The sequence below is a fragment of the Micromys minutus genome, assembly GCF_963924665.1.
Source record: "Micromys minutus genome assembly, chromosome: 1".
Classification (NCBI taxonomy): Eukaryota; Metazoa; Chordata; class Mammalia; order Rodentia; family Muridae; genus Micromys; species Micromys minutus.
Genome location: NC_137969.1, coordinates 169,588,155 through 169,611,195, shown reverse-complemented (window position 1 = coordinate 169,611,195; position 23,041 = coordinate 169,588,155). Strand labels below are relative to the sequence as shown.

Sequence of the window (23,041 nt, the reverse complement as noted above, 5' to 3'; positions counted from 1 at the left end):
GATACAGGGTCTCTCTTCCAAAAGCATTCTTTCTCAAAATTTAAAAATGTAGCTTATGGCCATCACTTGAGAGGCAAGGCAAGCAGATCTCTGAAAGTTTGAGGCCAGCCTTGCCTACAGAGTAAGTCTCTGTCTCAAACAAACAAAAATTAAAGCTTTTAATCTAGCTATATTAAACAACAACCACAAAAATCCCTCAAGATGTCCCACTGCCCAAAGAGTAGTTATTTTTTGGTGGTGCTGGGGATTGAACTCAGAGTCTTGGACATACTAAGCAACTACTCTACCACTCAGCTACATGGCTAGCCAGACACATAGTAAGTTTCAAAATCTTGGATAACAAATGTCAGTCTATTTTCTCTATGTGGCCTAGCATTTGCAACATAGACCACATGGCCAAGAAACCTGGAGTATTCATTATCTGACCTTTGCTGACCAAGACACCATACTCCAAAATACTGACTGAACAAGCAAAAAGAGCACTGCAGTTATCCTCCAGCTAGAGTGTACCTCTTTTTCAGCCCACCTCATGTAAAGGGCTCATTTTCTATTCCTGAACGGCATACTGTGTCCTAACAGCTAGCATTTTATATGCATACAATGCAATAAAATTACCTAGGGCTTTATTATTACATTTTGGTCAAGCCAGGAACTTACCAGATAGCCCCCAGCTCTCCTTGAATTCAGAGATGCACTTACCTGTCTCTCAAGAGCTGGGGTCAAAAGTTTGTGTCACCATAGCCACCTATCAAACTGTGATATTATTAAAGGCAACACTGTATCCTGGTATTTCTACTACAGAAAACACTAAATATTCATATCAATAAGGAAAATAAAATATTAACTAGAAATAATTCCTAGCTCTACTACATTAAAAAAAACTCTGAATGTCACAAAAATATTTTAATTTTGTATAACATCAATTTTTAAGACAGCCCAGTCAAAATTTGAATTTTTCTACATTGCATAAAATTCTCAAACAATAAAATATTTATCTTAATTTCTCCTGGGCCTCTAAAAAAGCATCATTATTATATACACTGAAACCTTTCCTTCATGTAGTCCAATATACCAAGGGCTGACTATTCTATTAGTTATAGTCCTTGTTTGCATAGTCAAGTTCAAGTACATATGGAAACATTCTACCTTAAATAGTAAGTCAGTTGTTCTCTTACTTTGGTCACTTCCCTCATCTAAAATCACACTGCTTTCTTCTTTCACACAGAGTGCAGCGTGCCATGCTTACCTTCTCTAAGTCAGTGAGCTTCTCCTGCAGCTGTCTCTTCTCCAGCTCTACTTTTGCTAGTAAGGCTTTGCCAGTCTTCAAATCTTCTTCCAATCCAGATATTCTTCCTAAAAATTAAAGCACTGCTTTAAAAGATATACTCAAAATACAATCAATTAAAAATTATCTATCTTATATTTTAGAGTTGTTATTTGTGAGCAAGAATTTTATAACCTGTCAGAAGTCTTTAAAGCTAATTTAACTAGAACTCAATCGACAACCTAAATCTAAATGACACTATTTGAAATACATCTTTTGTTCAGAAATTTTGTGAACATACTTGTAATGTTCTAATTCTATTTTATAATTTTTATTTTAATTATGTGTCTATGTGTGTGTGTCTTAGGGCAGGTTGATGCATGTGAGTGCAGTGTCGAAGGAGGCCAGAAGAGGGCGTTGGAATCTCTGAAGTTGGAGTTACAGGCAATTGTGGACCTTCTGGTGGAAGTGCTAGGAACTGAACTTATTAGCAATATGTGCTCTTAAACAGCTCAACATAAACTCTCTCCAAACAAAAAGCCCCAGGTTACTGCAATGCATCCGTCATCTAAAGTTATTTCAAAATTATGAATTATAAATACTAAATCAATCACTGTTTTTTATACCTTGTAAATCATTAATTATCTCTGATCCATGGGTCCGGTCTCTTCTTTCAGATTCTAGAGCTGACTGAAGATTGATAAATTCCTTCTCAAGTTTTAACTTGGCAGTCTCCAGCAGGCAGTTTTTATCTTGTAGATCTCTATTGTTGGATTCCAGCTGCTGAATCTGTTTGGAACTTTCGGCCTGGGTTTTTCTTAACCGTGCTGCAGTATCAGACTCTGTTCTCAGCAAAGCATTAGCTTCATCTAGCTGTTATCCAATTCAAAAGCAAACAGATAATCGCTGATATAATGAAAGTACATCAATTTATTGTCTTGTTACAAGCTACTTAAGTAAGAGTTTCAAAGTATTTCCGCAGGCATCATCTTCTTAAGTATTAGAGCTAAGGGCTTTGCAGCGCACTCACTGACAGACATGAATAAACGTAGCACGTTGCACAAAGAACAACCTACTTGTTTCTGGAGCTGATTGACCTTCTCAGTGGATATCTGAGAGCTCTGGTTCCTTTTCTTCAGATCTTCAAGTTGATCTTTTAAGCTGTTAACTGAAAAACAGAGCATTTTAGCTACAAGTTTCAATATAACACATATATTCAGTATTTTTCTTCTTAAACAATTTATATCACAAACCATCATTTTCCAAATTCCTTTTCTTGTCAGCTTCATGATCAGCTTTCCGCTGATATTCTGCATTTTTGTGCTGAAGAAGGGCCTTTTCTCTTTCCAGCTGCCTTAATGTTGATTCCACACTTTTCCTAAAGGTAATCTGAAATAACACAACATTATTATCAAAAGGAAATGTGCAGAGAAATAAATCAAAACATGTCAGTAATTTCAAACACATGAAAGAAGAGACCTAAAAGGTTATCGTTTTGTTAAAATTATAATGTTCTCCATATCTGCAAACTTAATTTATTATTTTATTAACAGTCAAGCTTTCTAGAACTCTCTATCGCTATTTAATCTCATGGACCTAAATGTTACTAATAGCAAATGTTTTATAAAAAGAATTACTTCTTTTTAAAGCATAGCTGCTACTTTTATCATTATATAAAAGCAAGGTTTTTAAAAATTAACTTTTAAGTTAGCATACAAAGTAATGGTTTCATTATGGCATTTTCAGACATAAATACCATCACAAATTTTTTTTAATCTTGAAATACCTATACATACTGAATTAAATCAAACTGATTTTAAAAAAAAAGCCTAGGTAACAGAAGTTACCTTATAGTAATTTCCATTTTGTTCATCTATGAGACAGATAGGTTTCACCAATTCGTGTTACATGATACTCTGAGAACTTTACATCTAAGTAGGTATCAAAGATTTTTATTAACACAAATGTTAATAAGGTATAAAAAATCTTTACCTCTTCTTCTAGCTCCTTTGCTGTTTTCTCTAGGCGACTATTAATAGATCTAAAGAATTTTAGAAAGAAACAGTAAATAAAACAATACTAATTTATCATAAAAGCATAGTCTATTAATTGAGAAAGTACTTATATAATTAATATGTGCTTGTCCTTTTCAGGACTGTATTTAAGCTTCAGTTTTAAAATGCACTGCCTGGCAGCATACTTGCACTTCTGTTCCAGCTCCTCCTTGGCTTGCAGCTCACTGCTAAGGTGTTCTTCTAGTGCATATAATTTTTTCTGAATCTGTCAAAAGATAAAAAATTGTAAGTTTTAGTCACAAAGACGAGAAGCTTCAAGAAAACAATGATACTATTCTCCTGTTCCCACTTACTAGACCCCTCTGTAAGAAAATAGGCTTTTTACCTGCTTAGTGAGATTTTGACTCATAGGAAAAGCTCCCTTGCCTCCTGCTCTCTCATTCACAGTACACATACAGATATAAACACATTTACAGAAATAAACTGTGTGATTCTCTACACTACTGTGAAGAAGGATTAAATGAATCTTGTGTAAAGGATAGCTAATTATATTTCAAATCCTCTTCCTTAGTTTTTAATTAGGCTTTTTAAAAAAAGATTTACTTATTTATTATATATAAGTACACTGTAGCTGTCTTCAAACACACCAGACCAGGGGATCAGATCCCATTACAGATGGTTGCAAGCCACCATGTAGTTGCTGGGATTTGAATTCAGGACCTTTGGAAGAGCAGTCAGTGCTCTTAACCACTAGGCCATCTCTCCAGCCCCCATTGGGTATGTTTTAAACCAAGTTAAATTGATTTTTAAAAAACTATTAAATAATAATACATCATTCAACAATGGTAGTAATGCTATATCAACTTGAATAACTGAAATTCAAAAGGATGAATACTCTTAGGCCAAGGCAGCAATGATATACCAAAGCCAAAGTTCTAATGAGTATGCTTCTTAAATACTAAATTCATCTTAAAACAGAAAACAACTTCTATCGCCCCCAAACAACTATAGGCTAAGAGCTGTTAGGATGGCTCAGCCAGTAAGATGCTTACTGTACAAGCATGAGGAACTAAGTAGCACACACATAAAGTCACGTTACGATAACCCCAGCATTAGAGAGGTTGAGAGGCAGACAGACAGAGGTCAGCCTGGACTCTATGGTAAGCTCCAGGTCAGCCAAACCTATAAAGTAAACACCAACCAACCAACCAAATAAAACAACAACAACAACAAAATCAGGGCATGTAGTTTGAATCTCTAATTCCAGTGCTGAGGGAGGGGAAGTTTAGTGGAAGAAGTGGCAGAGACAAGTAGATCCCTGGGGCTTGCTGGTCATCCAATCTACCTTAATCTTTGAGTTCCAGGTACAACTGAGACACTGTCTCAAAAAGGGGGGCAGGAGGGGGTGGAGAGCACTCAGGAAAATAATGACCACTAGCCTCCATAAACATATGTACACATAAACACATCCAAGCATGTTCACACACACTAAGCATTTAAGTAAAAAAAGAGTCAACTATCTTTATTTTCTTCCAGACTTTTTTTTTTTAAAAGAAAATACAGGATAATGAGCTAGTCAAGGTAAGTACTTTGGTTGTTTGGTTGCTGTGATACTCTGAACATACTGATACATATCCTTGATAAATAAAAACAAAGTGTTACATAACTCATATTTTAAACAACAGACTCATAAGAAAAATAATAAAAGGGTACTTGGTAGGAAAAAGGACGGGAAGTCTCTTGGATAGGTGGCAGTACTCCAAATGGGAAGCAGACTGACTAAATTAAAACATGACTTTTTCTCCTTTTCAGTGTATTTGATAACGTACCTCCTGACTTTCCTATTCAGAAAAAAGAAAAGAACACATTTCAATGCTTATTATATTTTATAAAAGTCTTATATAAAAGACACATAAAAGTCCTTATAAAGACGTATAATGTATGCCATTCCAAAATTATACAACAAGCTTTACTATCTTAAATTTGATTTGAAGAAATATATACATTATGATTTAGCTTTGTATGTAGTCACAAAATATTTTAATACTTTGATAAATTTTTCTTTATATAAATACAATAAGCAGAAACTCAGAATTTTAATCTCTCCCATATTTATGTGCCCCATTGCTTATATTCTTTTACAGCACTAAGACCATAATGTGTTCTAACTGGTATTACAGCTATTTGTAAATCTATCACTCTTGCTAACGAATGAAGCTAAAAGCACATAAGTGATTTACTTCAAAGTTGTGCTGCACACATTTTACACTCAAAGAATGGTATCTCATAATTTATACAGGAGTATCAAGTGAATTTTTAAAATCAGTGGTATCATGGGGCTGAAAACATGGTCCAGCAGTTGAGAGCACTGGCTGGTCTACAGATGATCTACATTCAGTTCCAAAATACACTTGGTGGAACTGTCTGTGACTACAGTTCCAGGAACTCCAACCTTCCCTTCTGACCTCCACAGCACTGCATGCATTTGATAAACAGACATTAATTCAAGCAAAACACTTGTACACAAAAAAATAATTTAAAAATCAGTGATATGAGTATTTGAACATGTTACTAAATAACACAATGAAAATGTATACATACTTCGCTTTTCCTTGTTTGTATTGCATCATTTTCTCTACAAGGTGAAGAGTCACTTAATAACCTGGAAGGATGGAAGGAGAAATTCTTTTCATTACACATTAACCTTTAATCACATTAATCAAGCTACTTTCAGACCTTGAGCATTCTAAGTGAAGCACTACTTCTGCTGCTGGAGTCACACGTCTCTGCCTCTCCACAGAAGGCCCCAGTCCTAACTGTTAGGACTAGAGTCACAATGTGAACCTCTCATCCCACCTGAGCTTCTATAATGACTATATTCTATCATTTCTTTTAGAAAGCAACATCACTTCTTTTTTGCAAAGATAGTGTATGAGTTTGATATTGTAACTTATAAATCATCTTTTAAATAACAACAATTTTTTCCTAAGACAGGGTTTGTGTAGCCCTGGCTTTCCTACAACTTGTTCTGTACATCAGGCTGGCCTTGAAGTAACAGGCATCTGTCTGTCTTTGCCTCCTGAGTGCTAGGGTTGAAGGCATGTGCTGTCACCACCCAGTGAAACATAACAATTTTTTACACTGTTATTGTGTGTGTTCATGTATACAAACTTGAGGAGATACTTGTAGAGGTCAGAGGACAATTTGTGGGAGATGGTTCTCTTTTCACCATGTCAGTCATCAGGCTTGGCAGCAAGACCCATATCTACTGAGGCATCTTCTTAGCCCCTCAGTCATCATTTTGATATCACTGTCAATTTCTCTTTCAGTTCTGTCCTTCCCACCATCTATAAACATCTAAAGTTTCCTTTATCCCTGGCACTTGTTTTAAAAAGCAAATATTGTTTAATTGTTGCCTAAATGATTGTCTGTGTGTCATATGTATGGCTACTGTCCATGGAGGCCAGAAGAATGCTTCAGGTCTGGAACTGGAATTACAGACGGTTGGTGAGCTGTCATGTGGGTTTTGGAAATCAAACTTGGGTCCCCCGAAGAGCAGCCAGGGTTCTAAACTACTGAGACATCTCTCTAGTCCAATACCCTTATTCAGAACTCAAAATAGTTTTAGAATATTACAATTTAAGGAAGATGACTAATCCAACTTGGTTTGCCTAGGATTTTCCTGGTTTTGTTATCTCATCCTAGAAACACCCAAACCTGGGGAAAGTGGGACAGCTGGTCACTCTCATCATTACATGTGAGTGTACCAAGAAGTTTCTCAAACACTTATAACATTTGATTCCAATATTTAACAGTTTTCAGTGGCTTCTCCTTGCTTACCAGTCAAAAATCCCTCAGAAGAACATCCACTGTGATAATCTGTTTAAAGTCAAATCACATTCTACCTTTCCTTATAATTCTGTGATTCTCTTATATTCTTCATGAGACAATAAACTCCATCAAAGTCAAGTAATGTTCTTACTGCATATCTTCAAAAGAATATAGGACAGTGCCTTTCAATCATTTGTAAATGAGTAAAATGTAACATTCAAACATCAAATGATGAAAAAAATTAAAAGATTAGATAGTCCATTAGGAAAAAAGTGACAACTAGGCTATGCTACCAATAAAGTTTAACAAATAAATCACATACAAATTTTCTCTAAAGTAGGTAAATCCTATAAAAGGCAGCTGATTCCCCACAAAAGCTTTAGGAATCGGGAAGGTCTCTACATCGCCTTTGTCGTCCTCTATGTCGTCAAAGTTGCTGCTGTCTATGTCACTGCTAAGCTCAGGCACCACTGGAGCTGCCGCTGCAAGGGAAGAAAATATGATTTCACTCATAGTCAAAGTAAACAATCAACTGATTTTCATGAGATATGTTTTATACAAAACTCTAGCAAATATTTGACATGTCATAGAATTAAAACTTTGTAAGTAATTTATTACCATATTAAAACATGGGCTAGTATATCAAACAAGGAAAGTCTATTAGATTACTCTAGGGGATAAAAACTACAGTAACAACAACATACACATAGTGTAGGGGAATCTTCGTTTTCTACATTTTTTAAGCAGGTATGTTTCTTGCTCTTAAAATGAATCAACATCAAGTACACATAACGTAAATTATTATGTTTATTGCAGCATGGTCTCAATAAATAACTATTAACTTAAATACTCAAGTACTTTGTAATATTCTATTACAAAACTGGCAAATAAAAAATAATGTTTATTACAAAAATAATTGGGAAATGTTGCTTTTAAAAGGTAAACTAGTTTTCTAGAATAATGAGGATCAATTTACTTATAAATATTGCCACAGGAAAAGAAAATCTCTAGATTTAAAACTGAGTTATCATAAACTCCATCAAACATGTCTGCTATTTCTGAAGAGGAAATCAGTTTATAAGATCAAAACTGAGATGAAACGGAAACACTTAGATTGACTTACTCTCTCTTATGTTATCCCAGTTCCACTGATCATTCTTAAAGAAAGGATGCTGTTTGATTTCTTCTACCCCATTTCTTCCAAGTCGTACCTCCCTAAATAATGCAATTAAAGATTATCATTTTCACCAAAGCAAGGATTGTAAATTTAATTATTTTTACTAAAAGTTTCAGCCTAAATACTTCTCAAAAATGAGCTATGTCACTTTTGAAGTGTCTGATTCTTGGACAGGTTAAAGAGGCATAATGATGTGTGGTGCACAGGAAACTATATGGGAAACAAACTCTACTTCCATTAGCATTCTCCTATCAATTAAAAGTACATAAAGCTTCCAGGTTAAAAAACTCCCTCTGCACATGCCAAATTACATCACCCCTTGACCCAGGAGCATGAGAACTTTGAGGAAAAAATTACTCAGATTGCTCTCATAGAAGTGCCATTTAAAAATCTCTTTCTTCTTAAAAAGAACCTACATGGGCTGGAGAAATGGTTAAGAGATTGAGAGCATTGACTGCTCTTCCAGATCCTGAGTTCAATTCCCAGCAACCACATGATGGTTCACAACCATCTGTAATGAGTTCTGCTGCCCTCTTCTCACATGCAGACATATAAGGCAGAAAACTGTGTATATAATAAAAATAAGTAAATAAGTAAATAAATAAGAACCCATAAGAACCCATATATGAAGTTTACACTATCCATATTTACTACTAGAAGATCTCTCTCCATTTATATTAAAATCCTCTTTCTGGGGCTAGAGTGATGGCTCAGTGGTTAAGAGCACTGACTGTTCTTCCAGATCCTGAGTTCAATCCCAGCAACCACACTGTGACTCACAACCATCTGTAATGCCCTCTTTTGGTGTGTGTGAAGACAGTTACAATATACTCACATACATTAAATCTTTAAAATCATCACTCTGAATAAGAGGAAAAAGACTAAAGGAATGTCATTCTTTAACTACATGAGCAGTCCTGAAAACTAGATGGAAATAGAAATCATCTAATATGTCTCTAGTGAATTCCAAGCTTGTACCTGTTTTAATGAAATTCTCATTAACCTCAGAAAACATCATTTTGGTTATATTTGATTTTATCTACATTTGTTGTTCATCAACCATATAACTACTAAAATTTACAGTTCTTTTCAAGAAATGATTAGAGAAGCCAAAAAATAAAAAATAAAAATAATTAAAGAGCTTCCTCACTCTAAGGCAGTTTTCACACCTTTGTTCATTCATTTGATTTTAAGATCATAGAATTTCCTAGAACAGACTTGTATACAAATGCAGATTAAAGAGAAAGAAGGAAGTACTCCATATTAAACAAACAGTTCTTTTTTGGAGGGTGAGGTGAAACAAGTCTTCCTGTGGAGACCTGGCTGTCCTCTGCTTCCTGAGCACTGGGATCAAAGACATGCATCACCACACCTACGTCACCACACCTAATCTTAGACAGTTTTAATTTTATAAACTATCAATTCTTTATCTACTAAAACTGCTATCCTCTTAAAAGTCATACAATCAAGAGTAATATGGATTATTACATAAACGGGTACAATGTGAGTGACATAAATTTTATCCTTCAAATGTAGTGATTTACTAAATCACGTATGTATCTATAGACACAAGGATTGAGGCAGAAATTAGATTATAATTAGGATGTAAGGCAAACACTAGGCCTACAGACGAGGAGTCAGGGGCTAAATCAGAATTAAACGCAACTAGGATACCAAGAGGTTGACTATATAGATATATGAAGTCAGTCTCACACACACACACACACACACACACACACACACACACACACGCACACACACACACACACACACAAAGCAACCATGTTTTCACTTCAGCAAATTTAAAAAAAAGGTTTCTCTTTTCTCTTTGTGTGTATAATTACCTGTCTGTTAAGAAGGCACATATAAGATTCTTCGCATGTTTAGAAATTTCTGTATCTTCAGGAAAACACAGTGAATTTTTATGATCCATAATTTTGCTGTAGGTTCCTACAAGTGAATCTGCATAAAATGGAGTGTCCCCTAAATTTTAAAGAAAAATAGCAATGAATAGAATAAAGAATTCATATGCTTTTCATATATTTAAATATATTGTTTAAATCCATCAAATGACCTATATGCTAAGAATAACAGTGAAAATGAACAGACATATACAAATAATTTAAAACATAACCACACCAATGACCTTCTAGCCTTGAAAAATAAATTTGTCTAAGTTTTCTCTAATAGGAGTATCTTGGGGTCCGGTGTAGTGGCCCACACCTTTAGTCCTGGTACCCAGGAGGCAGAAGAAGACAGATCTCTGTTCAAGGACAGCCTGGTCTATATAGTGAGTTCCAGGACAACCAGAGCTACATAGTGAGATCTTGTCTCAAAAAGCAAACAAACAAAAAATATGTATCTTAATCTATTTGAAAACAACCTGATTCATCTCATTGTGATGGTGAACACCTTCAATCCAAGACGCCAGAGCCAGAGGCAAGTAGATCTTTTATGAATTCCAGGCCAGCCTGGTCTATATAATGAGACTCTGTCTCAAAAGAAAAAGAAGAAAAACCAAGAAGAAAAAAGAAAGAGAATGAGGAGTATGTATCTGTTTATCTGTTAAGTTCAGGCTAGTCTCTTCATAGAGAGTTATTGTTTCTTAACAAACAAAAAAACCTAAAACATATACAGATAGTAAGTAAAACAGTTTGCAAATCAACAGTAAGATTACAGGGGCTGGAGAGATGGCTCAGCAGTTAAGAGCACTGACTGATCTTCCAGAGGTCCTGAGTTCAATTCCCAGCAACCACATGGTGGCTCACAGCCATCTCTAACGGAATCCGATGCCCCCTTCTGGTATCTGAAAACAGCTACAGAGTACTCATATAAATAAAACAAATAAATCTTTAAAAAAAATAATAAGATTACATGAACCAAAGAACAGTTTTATTTCTAACTACTAAAACAAATACTAAATTTTATTTAAGTATTTACTCAACCATTTAAAGTATCTACAATAAATTTTATTAAGAATATCTTAGGGTCCATCAACACGGCTTAGTGATTAAGGGCATGCAGTCCTCTTACAAAGGGCCAAAATTCAGTTCCCAGCATAGGCATTTGTAACATATGCAGACAAAATAAGTCTTTGGAAACAATGACCTTGCAAACTACTGGCACTAGAGCAATGGCTCAGCAGTTAAGAGCATTTATTTGCTGCTGATTCTTCTAGAGTTTGTTTTCCAGCACCCAGACCATGAGGCTCACAGTTGCCTAGAATTCCAGTTCAGCTCCAGGAAAGCAGATTAAAAGATTAGTGAAGGCCTACAAAAACTGTGAATTTGTTCTTGCTCTAATACTGTCTTAATTTTAAAAGATCCAGTGATGAGCAGTGACACATATCAATGCAATTCTAGCTAACAAGAGCTGAGGCAGGGGATTTCGAGTTTGAGGGCAGTACTGGTTATATGAAAATACTTATAAAAAGAAAAGGATCTACAGAGAAGACATTTCCTACCAACATACAGCATACCATTTTCTTTTGATATTGGACTTCTTTTTAATCACTATGCTAGTTTTATATGATTCTACTTCATTTATTTATATACTAGCATGTGCATGTGTAAGCACACACAGGTCACACTCACAGATGGAGGTTAGAGGACAATTTTCAGGTACTGGTTTTCTTCTACCTACACTAGAGTGCCGGAGATCAGATCATCAGGTTCCACACATGCCTTTACTCCTTACACAATAGTTCTCAACCTTCCTAATGTTCCTCATGTTGTGGTGACCCCCAAAATAAAATTACTGTTGTTGCTGCTTCATAACTCTGATTTTGCCACTGTTATGAATCGTAACATAAATATCTATGTTTTCCAATGGTCTTAGGTGACTCCTGTAAAAGGATCATTCACCTCCTCCCACCCCAAAAAGGAGAAGGCCCACAGGATAAGAATCAGCATCTTAAGGCATCTCACCAGTTCTGCATCAGATTCTAGTTTAGGTTTTCAGACATCCTCCCTTGAACAGGACAATTTCTTTACATTCTCCAGTTCCTGACTGAACTATAAAGTGTTATGAAAAGGGTTTTCAAAACAAGTTCAAATACCGACTTACCTACTAACATCTCAAAAAGGAAAACACCTACAGACCACCAGTCACATTCTCGTCCATAGTACCCATCACCTCCTTGTGATTTCAGAACCTCAGGTGATATGTAATCAGGAGTTCCAACTGCTGTGTCGCAATGCACCATGCCTGTCTGGATAAACAACAGAATTAAAAAACAAAGCCAAACATTGAAGGTGAACACACACACACTGACAACTGATTTATTATCAGTGCTACATATCACTTCCAATAGAACACCATGCTGACGTGACTTCAGGACTCAGGAACTGTATATGTCACTGATATGCACAGAAGTATCTGCATCACTGCCCCATCTGGAGATACAGCCCATATACAGCCACCAAACCCAGACAATATTGCTGATGCCAAGAAGTGCATGCTGACAGGAGCCTCTGATATAGCTGTCCCCTGAGAGGTTCTTTCAGATCATGACAAATACAGAGGCAGTTGTTCACAGCCAATGTCTGAACTGAGAATGCAGTTCCCAATGAAGGAGTTAAGAGAACAGACTGAAGGAGCTGAAGGTGTTTGCAACCCCATAAGAACAACAATACCAACCAACCAGCGCTCCCAGAGATTAAACCAATATCCAAAGAGTACACATGGACGGACCCATGGCTCCAGCTGCACATGTAGCAGAGAATGGCCTTGTTGGACATCAATGGGAAAAGAAGCCCTTGGTCCTGTCAAGGTTCCATGCCCCAGTGTAGAGGAATGGTGGGAAGGGGATGGTGGGAAGGGGGCACCCCCACTGAAGAAGAGGGAAGGTGGATGGGATTATAGAGGGGAAACCAGGAAAGGGGATAACATTTGAAATGTAAATGAAATATATCCATTTTTTTAATGGGAAAAAAGGAAGTATCTGCATGGATTTGCATCAGGGAGACCAGGTATGAGTTTTCATCCATGGAAGATGGAAAAAGCAGTGGGCTCCCAAACCTGCAGAAACTGACAGTTTTTGTTGTTTATTTCATACATTCTAAAGTAAGGGGGTACAAAATAAGAACTTAATGATACAACATGGGGAAAGGAAAGAAACAAAAGTGTTTACAATGGCAATGTACCTCTCAGACATGGTACTAAGAACTGGCTCATAGTTTATCATGAACAGACTAAGAAAATGTATTAAAATTTTAAACTAAAAGACCAAAAAGGTTTGGTGCATCTTAGGTTTACATATTTCTAGTATGTAGCTGTGTCATCAATGTATTTGGTAAAGTGATTCAACACTTTTACCTGTGTTCAGTTCTGTTGGGTAGTAAGATACCTTCTGTGAGTACCTTCTTAGAGTGTGTGTGTGTGTGTGTGTGTGTGTGTGTGTGTGTGTGTGTGTTTAACATGTACATGTTCCTGTGTGTGTGTGTGTGTGCGCGCGCGCACACACACACACACACACACACACACACGCACACGCCGCATATGTGTGTAAGCCATAGATCAATGATGGCTGCCTTCTTCTATCACTCTTCTTCCCCTTATTATCTGAGAAAGCATGTTAAACATGAGAAATTAATTTCAAAAATAGTTTTTTATATATCCTTAATTTGGCAGAATAGACTCTCCAAATATACCATCAAATTGAGAACAGAAGTCATTTTTATTTGAATATGAACTGACAACAGAAAAATACCTCTGTGGATTATTGCATAGGTAAAATTGAAACAGTGACATTAAAAGACAAGGCACATAATTTATTAATTTTTTAATAGTGTTGAAAATTGAACCCAGGGCTTTAGGGAGTCTACACAAACTGCACTACAGGATAGGGATTGTTCAGTTCCTACAATTACCATTCACCAGTAACTATCCTGCACTTTACACTTTGTTGAAAATCAGTAGAGACAAAAAAAGTGGAGAAAAATCCTCATAAAACCAGAGGAAGCTCCACATATAAAAAAGTGAAAAGTGAACATTTTTAAAATGAATAACCACAGAGAAAGGCAAGAAAAAAAAATACAAAGAGCTTTGGAAAAACTAGCTATTTTATCAGAACATCTTCAAACCACAAAGCAACGTTAGCAAATCTATTTATGACAGAGGACAGTAATTATGAAACAATTTTAACATACACTAGCATTAAACAAGTTTTCTTTTTAAAAAAGCTAAAAGTAGTTAATACAAAGCAGAGGGGATTTTGTTTTTAGCCATTGAAAGAAATTACAAAAAGAGAAAAGAAAGATTAGACTGGGCCCTACAGTGTTAAGACTACAACCAGATATACCAGTGTTAAGTAAAACACCTGACATATTAGCTACAGACATAGAGACTCAAACGTAAATGGGGCATGGGGCTGAGTACTGGGTGTTATAACCCATGCCTCCTAACTCTATCCACTGACTGAGCCTGAAAGTCATGACACTTTCAGAAAAAATGAGCGACTATACGGGTAACTACTAAGTACCATTTCTAGTCTTTTTTTTTTTTAAATGATTTATTTTCTCTTATTTATGTGAGTACACTGTAGCTGTCTTCAGACACAACAGAAGAGGGCCTCAGATCCCATTACAGATGGTTGTGAGCCACCATGTGGTTGCTGGGAATTGAACTCAGGACCTCTGGAAGAGCAGTCAGTGCTCTTAACCACTGGGCCATCTCCCCAGCCCTAGTACCATTTCTAATAAAAGAAATCAGAGCTTCTTGAAGCGGCTCTAGGGGTGAGGGGGAAAAAAGGCAAGTAAGCAAGTAAGAATTGCATGATAAATCACAACTTTGGAGCTATGCGTATTGTCACATGACACTGAGCTCTAGTCAGTCTCTGATGTAGAAACAATAAAGGCAAACAGTGACAGAACTCAAACTTGTAACAGCATTATTCACCTAACAATTACTAGAAACTTAAGAGTCCTATGTAATAATAATAATAACAATAATAAAATCCATGCCTGTGCACACTCCAGATGTTTTTGTGTGTGTACTGTTTTTGTTGTTGTTGGTGGTGGTGGTGATTCTGGAAGGTTATAAAAACTATTCCAAAGGTGAAATTTAGTCTCATAGAGGCACAGATTACTTACTATTTACAAGCTATCTTCTAGACAACCCTGCCCTATCAGGAATTAACAGTACAGAAAAGAAAGGACAAGATCTAAACTTAATCAAAACAAACCAGTATCATGGTTATGTTTGAAATTACTGTTACTGAACCAACTCTGATACAGAAGTTAGGTGTGAAGCTAGGTGTGAAGCAGTGACTGACTTCTTTCTTCACTTTGTATCACTTCCTTTCTCAAAAGGATGAAAAAAACATGGAAATAATAATGGTGATAGAAACATTCCAGAACATGGACTTAAATTTTGTAGCCCAATTCTATACACCTAGACCAGTACTAACTAGTTTTGATTGGTAACAAATGATTGTCAAGAAGATAAACGAACTAACCACTGATATATATTCATCAAGCCACTAATAGAAGTATTTTACACCTAGATGAATGAATAATAAAGGAAATATTGTAATAGTTTTCACTTGGAGCTGTTACGCTATTGTCAAAAAAATTTCAAAATTTCAAAGTCCTGAATTGTATTTGTTTCTTAAAAACACATGCTCGCGCACGCACACACACACACACACACACACACACACACACCAAAAAACGAGGTCTAACAAGAAGGCTCAGCAGGTAAAGAAGCTTGTGGCACAAACCGGAGCACATCTCCAGAACCCATATGTGGCAGAAGAAGAAAACTGACTACACAAAGTTGTCTTCTGACCTCCACATGTACACCACTGCGTGTGTATGCTCTCTCGCTCTCCCATACAAACACAATAAATATGGATAAACTTTTACAAAACAGCATTTTTTATTGGCTTACTTACTTCATCCATTTTCATACATGTGCCAAAATCTGCTAATTTTAGATGTCCATGTTTATCCAATAGCATGTTATCAGGCTTCACATCTCTGTGTATTAAGCCCATGGAGTGTATTGCATCCAGTGCAAGCACCACTTCAGCAGTATAAAACTTGGCCCACTTTTCAGGCACATCATAATTACTCATGAGGTTAACAAGGTCTCCACCTGGCATGTACTCCATCACCATGTACAGGTACCTGTCATCTTGAAAGGCACAAAAGAGCTGAAAAGGGAGAAAGAAGAAAATTATACTAAACACAAAACCATGAACAAAAAGAAATCCTCAAAATTATTATTATTAGTGAAAAAACAGACCAGAGCTAAAATAGAGTTAAAATGTATGAAATCCTTTACTTCTGGATCAGACCTGTTTAATGAGAAAATAACAATTTTACATAGTTACTTTTCCAGGCATACAATAAAATATACATAAATGAATGTTTTCCTCTCACAGGAAACAAACTGTAGAAAACTAAAAAAAAATTAAGGATATAATTGGAACAAAGGAAAGATTATCTCTCTGAAAACTAAACAAAGTATTGACCATACCTTACACAGAAGAGAACTGGAGGTAGGAGTAGCTTAGAAACATCTAAGAGATGCCAACTCAAAAGACAGAAGAAATAAGTCCCATTTCAGTGAAAACAGGAAAAAAACATGAGCAATCAGTAGCTACACTTAGAGAACTAAATCCTCTTTCCTAGTCTTTATCTTTTTGTCCATGATAAGCAGCAAGCAGCACTGTCAGGCTACAGTATGTTGCCTCAGAAAGACAGAGTAACCACAACTACTAAAAAAGGGTATCTCTGTAGCCCACCAAACAACACAGGCCCCTTCAGCCCCTTCCTGAAAACAAGCAAATAGAAATGGTGACAACCAGACACTATTTAAATAATCAAGAGATTCAGGAGAATCAAAGATCAAAAGGTAACACTATATAGAATGGTTAACTTAAAAAAAAGTGAATCAGATTTAAATCTAAAAGTGCGACACTTCAGTGCTATCCTCTTTTTCCTCCTTGTTGAAACAAATTTCCTTACATAGATCAAGTGGAACTCAAACTTAGAAAGAATCCCCTTGTGCAACCTTCTAAACATTGGGATTACAGCTATATCCACCACACCAGCATCACTATCATTCTTTATTTATGCAAATCATCAAGGCCAATAATTACACACACATATACAAAATTTAACAGTGTAAGCTGTACACAACAGAATTTCTAAGCAATTAATTTCTAAGCTACAATTAATCAAATAAAGACAAAAAGGAATTTAGGCTCAATCTCATTTTTAACTTTATGTATCTGGGTGTTTTGCCTACTTGTATGTAAGTGCCTGTGTCTGTGTCTGTGGAGTCCAAAAATGAGTGTTGGATGTCCTGGACCTAGAGTTACAGAGATCAGAAGAGCTGCTGTGTAGGGGCTGATCAAATCTGGGTTCTCTGGAAAAGCAGGCTGGCTCTTAACTGATATGCCACCTCTTAAGTCCCCCTCAACATCACTTTTTAAAAGCAGTACTAATGAACTTTTAAATGACACAATCATCTATGTGACCTTAAAAAAAAAAAATCTCCATACTGCCTCTTTCAAGCAAGGTATGAAATTCCAGCTCATTTAAGCACTTCAGAGCACACACTGGTATGTGGTTAATTTTACTCATCAACCTTCCTAAAAACCATTTGTAGATTTAGATACTGAAGTTAAATACCATGTAAAGAAGCAAAGCTGGCGGTTTATACAATAGAAAAAGAAGCAATGTATCAATCAATTTTTAAATGCACAGTTATGAGTCAGAATTGGGAATACTAACAACATCATGTATTACAGAAAAATATATAAAGGACTGTAGAATTTTAGATGCTTACTATAGAAAACTTTTCTCCCATTTAAGTTAGGCTGAGATCCTTCTTAGAAGGGAGAACAAAACATGGAAGGAAATAAAGGGACAAATAGAGGAGCAGGGATTAGAGAAAACATCATCCAGAGACTGCCTCACCTGGGGATCCATCCCATATGCAGCCACTAAATCCACGATGATGCCAAGTAGTAGTATTTACTGGCAGAAACCTGATATAGATGCCTCCTCAGAGGCTCTGCCAGAGCCATACTGTTACAGAGGAGGATGCTTGCAACTAACCATCGGACTGAACACGGGGACCCCAATGAAGGAGCTAGAGAAAGAACTGAAGGAGCTGAAAGGGTCTGCAACCCCATGGGAAGAACAAAATGATCAAATAACCAAACCCACCACAGTTCCCAAGAACTAAAACACCAACCAATGAGATTGCATGGAGAGACCCATGGCCCAGGTACATGTGCAACAGAGAACAGCATTCTCTGGCATCAATAGAAGGAGAGGCCTTTAGTCCAGTGAAGTTTCATTCTCCCAGTGTAGGGGAATGCCAAGGCGCTGAAGTGGGAGAGGGTGGTTGGGAGAGGGAGCACTTTCATGGAAGAAATAAGAGGGGGAGTGAGGTTGGGATTGGGGAAAAGGAGATAACACCTGAAATGTAAATACTGAGAATATCCAGTTTAAAAAAACAAAGAGAGAGAGAGAGAGAAGTGGGCCCTTGGTCCTGTGAAGGCTTGATGCCCCAGTGTAGGGAAATGCCAGAGCAGAGAGATGGAAGGAGTAGGTGAGTGGGTGGGGGAATACTCTCATAGAGATGGGGGTAGGGGGTGGGGGTGGAACAGGGAGTTCCAGAGGGGAAACCACAAAAGGGGACAACATTTGAAATGTATATAAAGAAAATATTCAATAAAAAATCAAACAATAAGAAAAAGAAAAATATGAATGAGGTGGAAAAGTTAAAAAAAGAGAGAGAGAGAAAGATAGGCTGAGAATGTCATATGACGTCTAACCAACCTCAATGCATACAAATCTATCTAATGACAGGATGAATTTAGAATGGCATACTGCCTGATCTATATATAAAGTGATTAAGAAAGAAATAGTTTCAAGTAATAGTTTTTATATGCCATATCTGTATCGATATTCCACCAGGAAACAAAGAAACACTAAACAAGCATCCTGAATCAGATCTAATAAAAAATAATTACACTTTTTACTATGTGAACAAAGCACACAAAACAGTCTTCTGAATAGACACCTTAACACAAAAAGTTGTCATGCTTACCTGAACCACCCAGGGACTGTTGGCAAAGGCCATGATATCTCTTTCTTCCCAGAAAAAAGCAGAATCTGATCTTTTTATCATTTCAAATTTACTAAGAAGCTTCATTGCATAAACCTTTTGTGATGCCTTATGACGAACCTGTGGATTTTTAAAAAAAACACAAAACAAAACAAAAATGAGTAATACTTTAATTGCATAAGGAGAATGATGGTGCTGCAATGCTATTAACTAGCTGCAAAACAAACTAACCCTTAGCCAAGTAAATGCATGTAATACCATTTCTAGGTAAGTCTCCAAGAACATGTATAAGGACCCAAACACTTCTGTAAATATACCTTTTAATTAAAGTCAAATAAACAAGTATCTCATTTCAGCTAAATAGATTCCCTCAGATTATTTAAGCTAAGCATGTTTTTAAAAATAAGATAATATTTAACAGGCAATTTCCAAGAAATGTTTACTGAGGGGGGAAAACATCTCTTTTAGTCTGAAGTATCCGTGTTTATGAATATGCACTGTGTGTCGGGGGTGTGCACAATTACTGTATGAACATTAATAATCTAATAGATTATTTTGCAAGAGATAACCTAATTTTATTAACTTATTCTCATTTGTTCCTAAGTATCTGTTTAAAAGATTAGTTTAAAAAATATAGTTACTTATCAGTTCCTATTTTGCCTAATAGAATATAAATTTCTTCAGAGTAACAAAAGGGTCTATTTACAACCTTTAAAAAAAAGATTTATTCATTTATTTTATGTCAGTACACTGTAGTTGTCTTCAGACACACCAGAAGAGGGCACCATATTTCTTTACAGATGTTTGTGAATTAGCAAGCTGTTGCTGGGAATTGAATTCAGGACCTCTGTAAGAGCAGTCTGAGCCCTTAACAGCTGAGCCATCTCTCCAGCCCCTACAACCATATTTAATTCCCAGAATACACCAAAGTATCACAAAGAAAAGAAATCTAGAGTCTAAGTTATAACAGCTAACACATACTGTATAATAATAACGATGGTAATGTATACAAAACTCAAACACCCAAACTTTATTTCTAAACACATCTATTTCCTACAGCTAGCTGGTAAGTGGCTGTTCCATCACTCAAGCTGCTCAGGCTAAAAATTCCTTTGTCAGTTAAAAATACCTTTAACTTGTTTCTAATCCAGCCATATCTAGCTATTCCCATTACTGCCAACCAGGTCCAACATCTTTTACCAATTGCCAGCAAAATCTCAACTGGTTTTACTCTTCTATATCCACTCAGTCTAATGAGCCATACAAACAAAACAATTCTGGTCCTCAGCCTGTCTCTATTGCATGTGCTGCTCTCTGTGGAAAGCCCTTTTTGATGAGTTCAGTTCCTGATTCCTTCAGATCCCAGTTCAAATACTGCTTTCTCATGAACACCTACTCTGACCAAGGTACATTAACCCATGATCTCCCTCTCCTGCCAGCATGTCCCTAACCCATTCTCTTTTCCTTGTCCTTGCTCCATTTCACTTACTAATCTTATACCTTTTAAAAAAACAACTTATTTGTCCTATCTCTCAGCACCAGAATTTAATCCAGTGAAAATAAGATTTGTACCTATTACAGAGTATGTACCAGGCACTACTGTGTTTGGATATATTACCTTACTCTCTGCTTTAGTCCCAGGGAGGTTTCCTTTCTACCTGTCAGAATGGCAAATATAAGGCCCAGAGAATTCAATCTGCCTGAGGACTACAGAGGTGCCAAGTCGAGACTGAAACGCGCTCTGCATCCACAGCCAACACTATTTCTGCACCTCTAAACTTGAACTTAGCATCACCCACCTCAAACAACTCCTGAAATTCTCTCCCCTCCTCCCTCCCTCCCTCCTTCTCTCTCTCTCTCTCTCTCTTACGAAAGAGATAAAAAGCATGACTTAATAAGAAAATAGAAGTCAAAAGAAAATGTTAGGTTTAGCTTTAAATTTTTCTTACAAATAAAGTATAAAAGATGTAAGTAAAAACAGCTCTTAGAAATATGCTTAAAATGGAAATAATAGAAATCAATTAAAAATTCTATAACTAAAAAAATATATAGTAACAAATGAAAACTTTAGAAGGGCTAAATGGAATTGTGATTAAAAAGCAAGAAAACAGGCTGGAGAGATGGCTCAGTGGTTAAGAGCACTGACTGCTCTTCCAGAGGTCCTGAGTTCAATTCCCAGTAACCACATGGTGGCTTACAACCATGTGTAATGGGATCTGATGCCCTCTTCTGGTGTCAGAAGACAGCTACAGTATACTTAAATCAATCAATCAATCAATCAATCTTTTTTTTTTTAAGGTGAGAAATCCAGCTGCACAGTGGTAGTGCACCCCTTTAATCCCATCACTCAGGAGGCAGAGGCAGGCAGAACTATGAATTTGAGGCCAGCATGGTCTACAGTAAGTTCCAGGACAGCCAGGACTACACAGAGAAGCCCTGCCTTGAAGCAGAGGGGTGCGAGTGTGTGTGAAAAATTCAGTGAATCTGAGCACAAATAAATTTGAATAAATGAGTGTGATCAGACTGGGGGAACTGAGGTAATTTTTAGTTGTCTAAAATAATATGTGAATATAATAGACTAAATACACCCATTAATGAATTATCAAACAACTACAAAGCAAGACATAAACTTAAATGGTTTAGATATAAATCAGAGAGGTAGAATATTACAGGAAAGGCAAACATACTGCCATGGAAAACAGCAAGGATAAAATGTTACAATAGGAATGAATGTATATAGTAAAAAAGACTTACAGCAGACAATCTTTATCTGAATGAAAGACAATAACACATCAAGACCTAAGAGGCAGAGCAGCTGATCTTTTTGAGTTCTAGGCCAGTATGCAAATACATACATAACAAGTCCCCTACTTGAGAGGGAGAAAGCAGAGGGGCACACAATTTTAAATGTTTGTGCATTTATATACAAACGAATGAATGTATATAATATATGAATAATTGATGAATTATTTAATATATATAATAAATGAATTTGAAAATTCATGAACCAAAACCTAACAGAATTAGAGAAAGAAAACTATGAATCTCTATTTCCTGCTGAAAAAAATTTAACACTGTGTCAGTAATTTGATAGAATATATAAAATATTCTTATATCATTTCTCCTTTTAAAATGTTTTGAAGTATTATGGAATGCTGTAGCATTACAATGAAAATGGTTAAGTCCAAGAGGTGACCATGTAGTGACAAAAAGCTGTAGCTTGTATTCATCTTCTGTGCTGTTACTAGGCAATAACAGCAATCCCTACTACTTCTGCATAGTGGCATAAAGTTTACACAACACTAGAAATATATGCACCAGAAAAAAATGTGAGAACACAGAGAAGTCAGGGATTAAAGGGTGAGAGTTGTAAAGCTAGGAAACTACACCACAGCAGGCATGCTAGCTTTGTAATTGACTTGTGTTCAATAGCCAGATTACCTCAGAGTGAACAATCACAAAAAACTGAACAGATCTTTACAAGTTGCTCATGCACTCTCTTCTACATATATCTCACCATCCTTCAAGCTTAACTTACTCTACAAACAAATTGAATTTTGAACGTTTTCTAACTTCATTAGAGAAAACAATCCACAGAGCATTAAGAGTCAATTAATTTCTGTTACTGTTTTCATTATTTATGCTTAGACCATGACATACAAAATT

The 23,041-nt window shown here is 36.2% G+C and overlaps 1 protein-coding gene across 1 annotated transcript in view; it reads right to left on the bottom strand.

Moving 5' to 3' along the window:
• Positions 1 to 23,041, bottom strand: part of ROCK2 (Rho associated coiled-coil containing protein kinase 2) — a 95,899-nt gene that overhangs the window by 35,370 nt on the left and 37,488 nt on the right. The window contains exons 4-17 of the mRNA XM_080929676.1: positions 19,358 to 19,495; positions 16,182 to 16,442; positions 12,353 to 12,497; positions 10,132 to 10,270; positions 8,234 to 8,325; positions 7,433 to 7,592; positions 5,881 to 5,941; positions 5,109 to 5,120; positions 3,465 to 3,544; positions 3,257 to 3,305; positions 2,518 to 2,653; positions 2,341 to 2,432; positions 1,891 to 2,137; positions 1,247 to 1,353 (exon numbers count right to left, since the gene is read on the bottom strand). Coding sequence (XP_080785802.1) covers positions 1,247 to 1,353; positions 1,891 to 2,137; positions 2,341 to 2,432; positions 2,518 to 2,653; positions 3,257 to 3,305; positions 3,465 to 3,544; positions 5,109 to 5,120; positions 5,881 to 5,941; positions 7,433 to 7,592; positions 8,234 to 8,325; positions 10,132 to 10,270; positions 12,353 to 12,497; positions 16,182 to 16,442; positions 19,358 to 19,495 — 1,719 coding nt within the window. The remainder of the gene's footprint in view (positions 1 to 1,246; positions 1,354 to 1,890; positions 2,138 to 2,340; positions 2,433 to 2,517; positions 2,654 to 3,256; positions 3,306 to 3,464; positions 3,545 to 5,108; positions 5,121 to 5,880; positions 5,942 to 7,432; positions 7,593 to 8,233; positions 8,326 to 10,131; positions 10,271 to 12,352; positions 12,498 to 16,181; positions 16,443 to 19,357; positions 19,496 to 23,041) is intronic.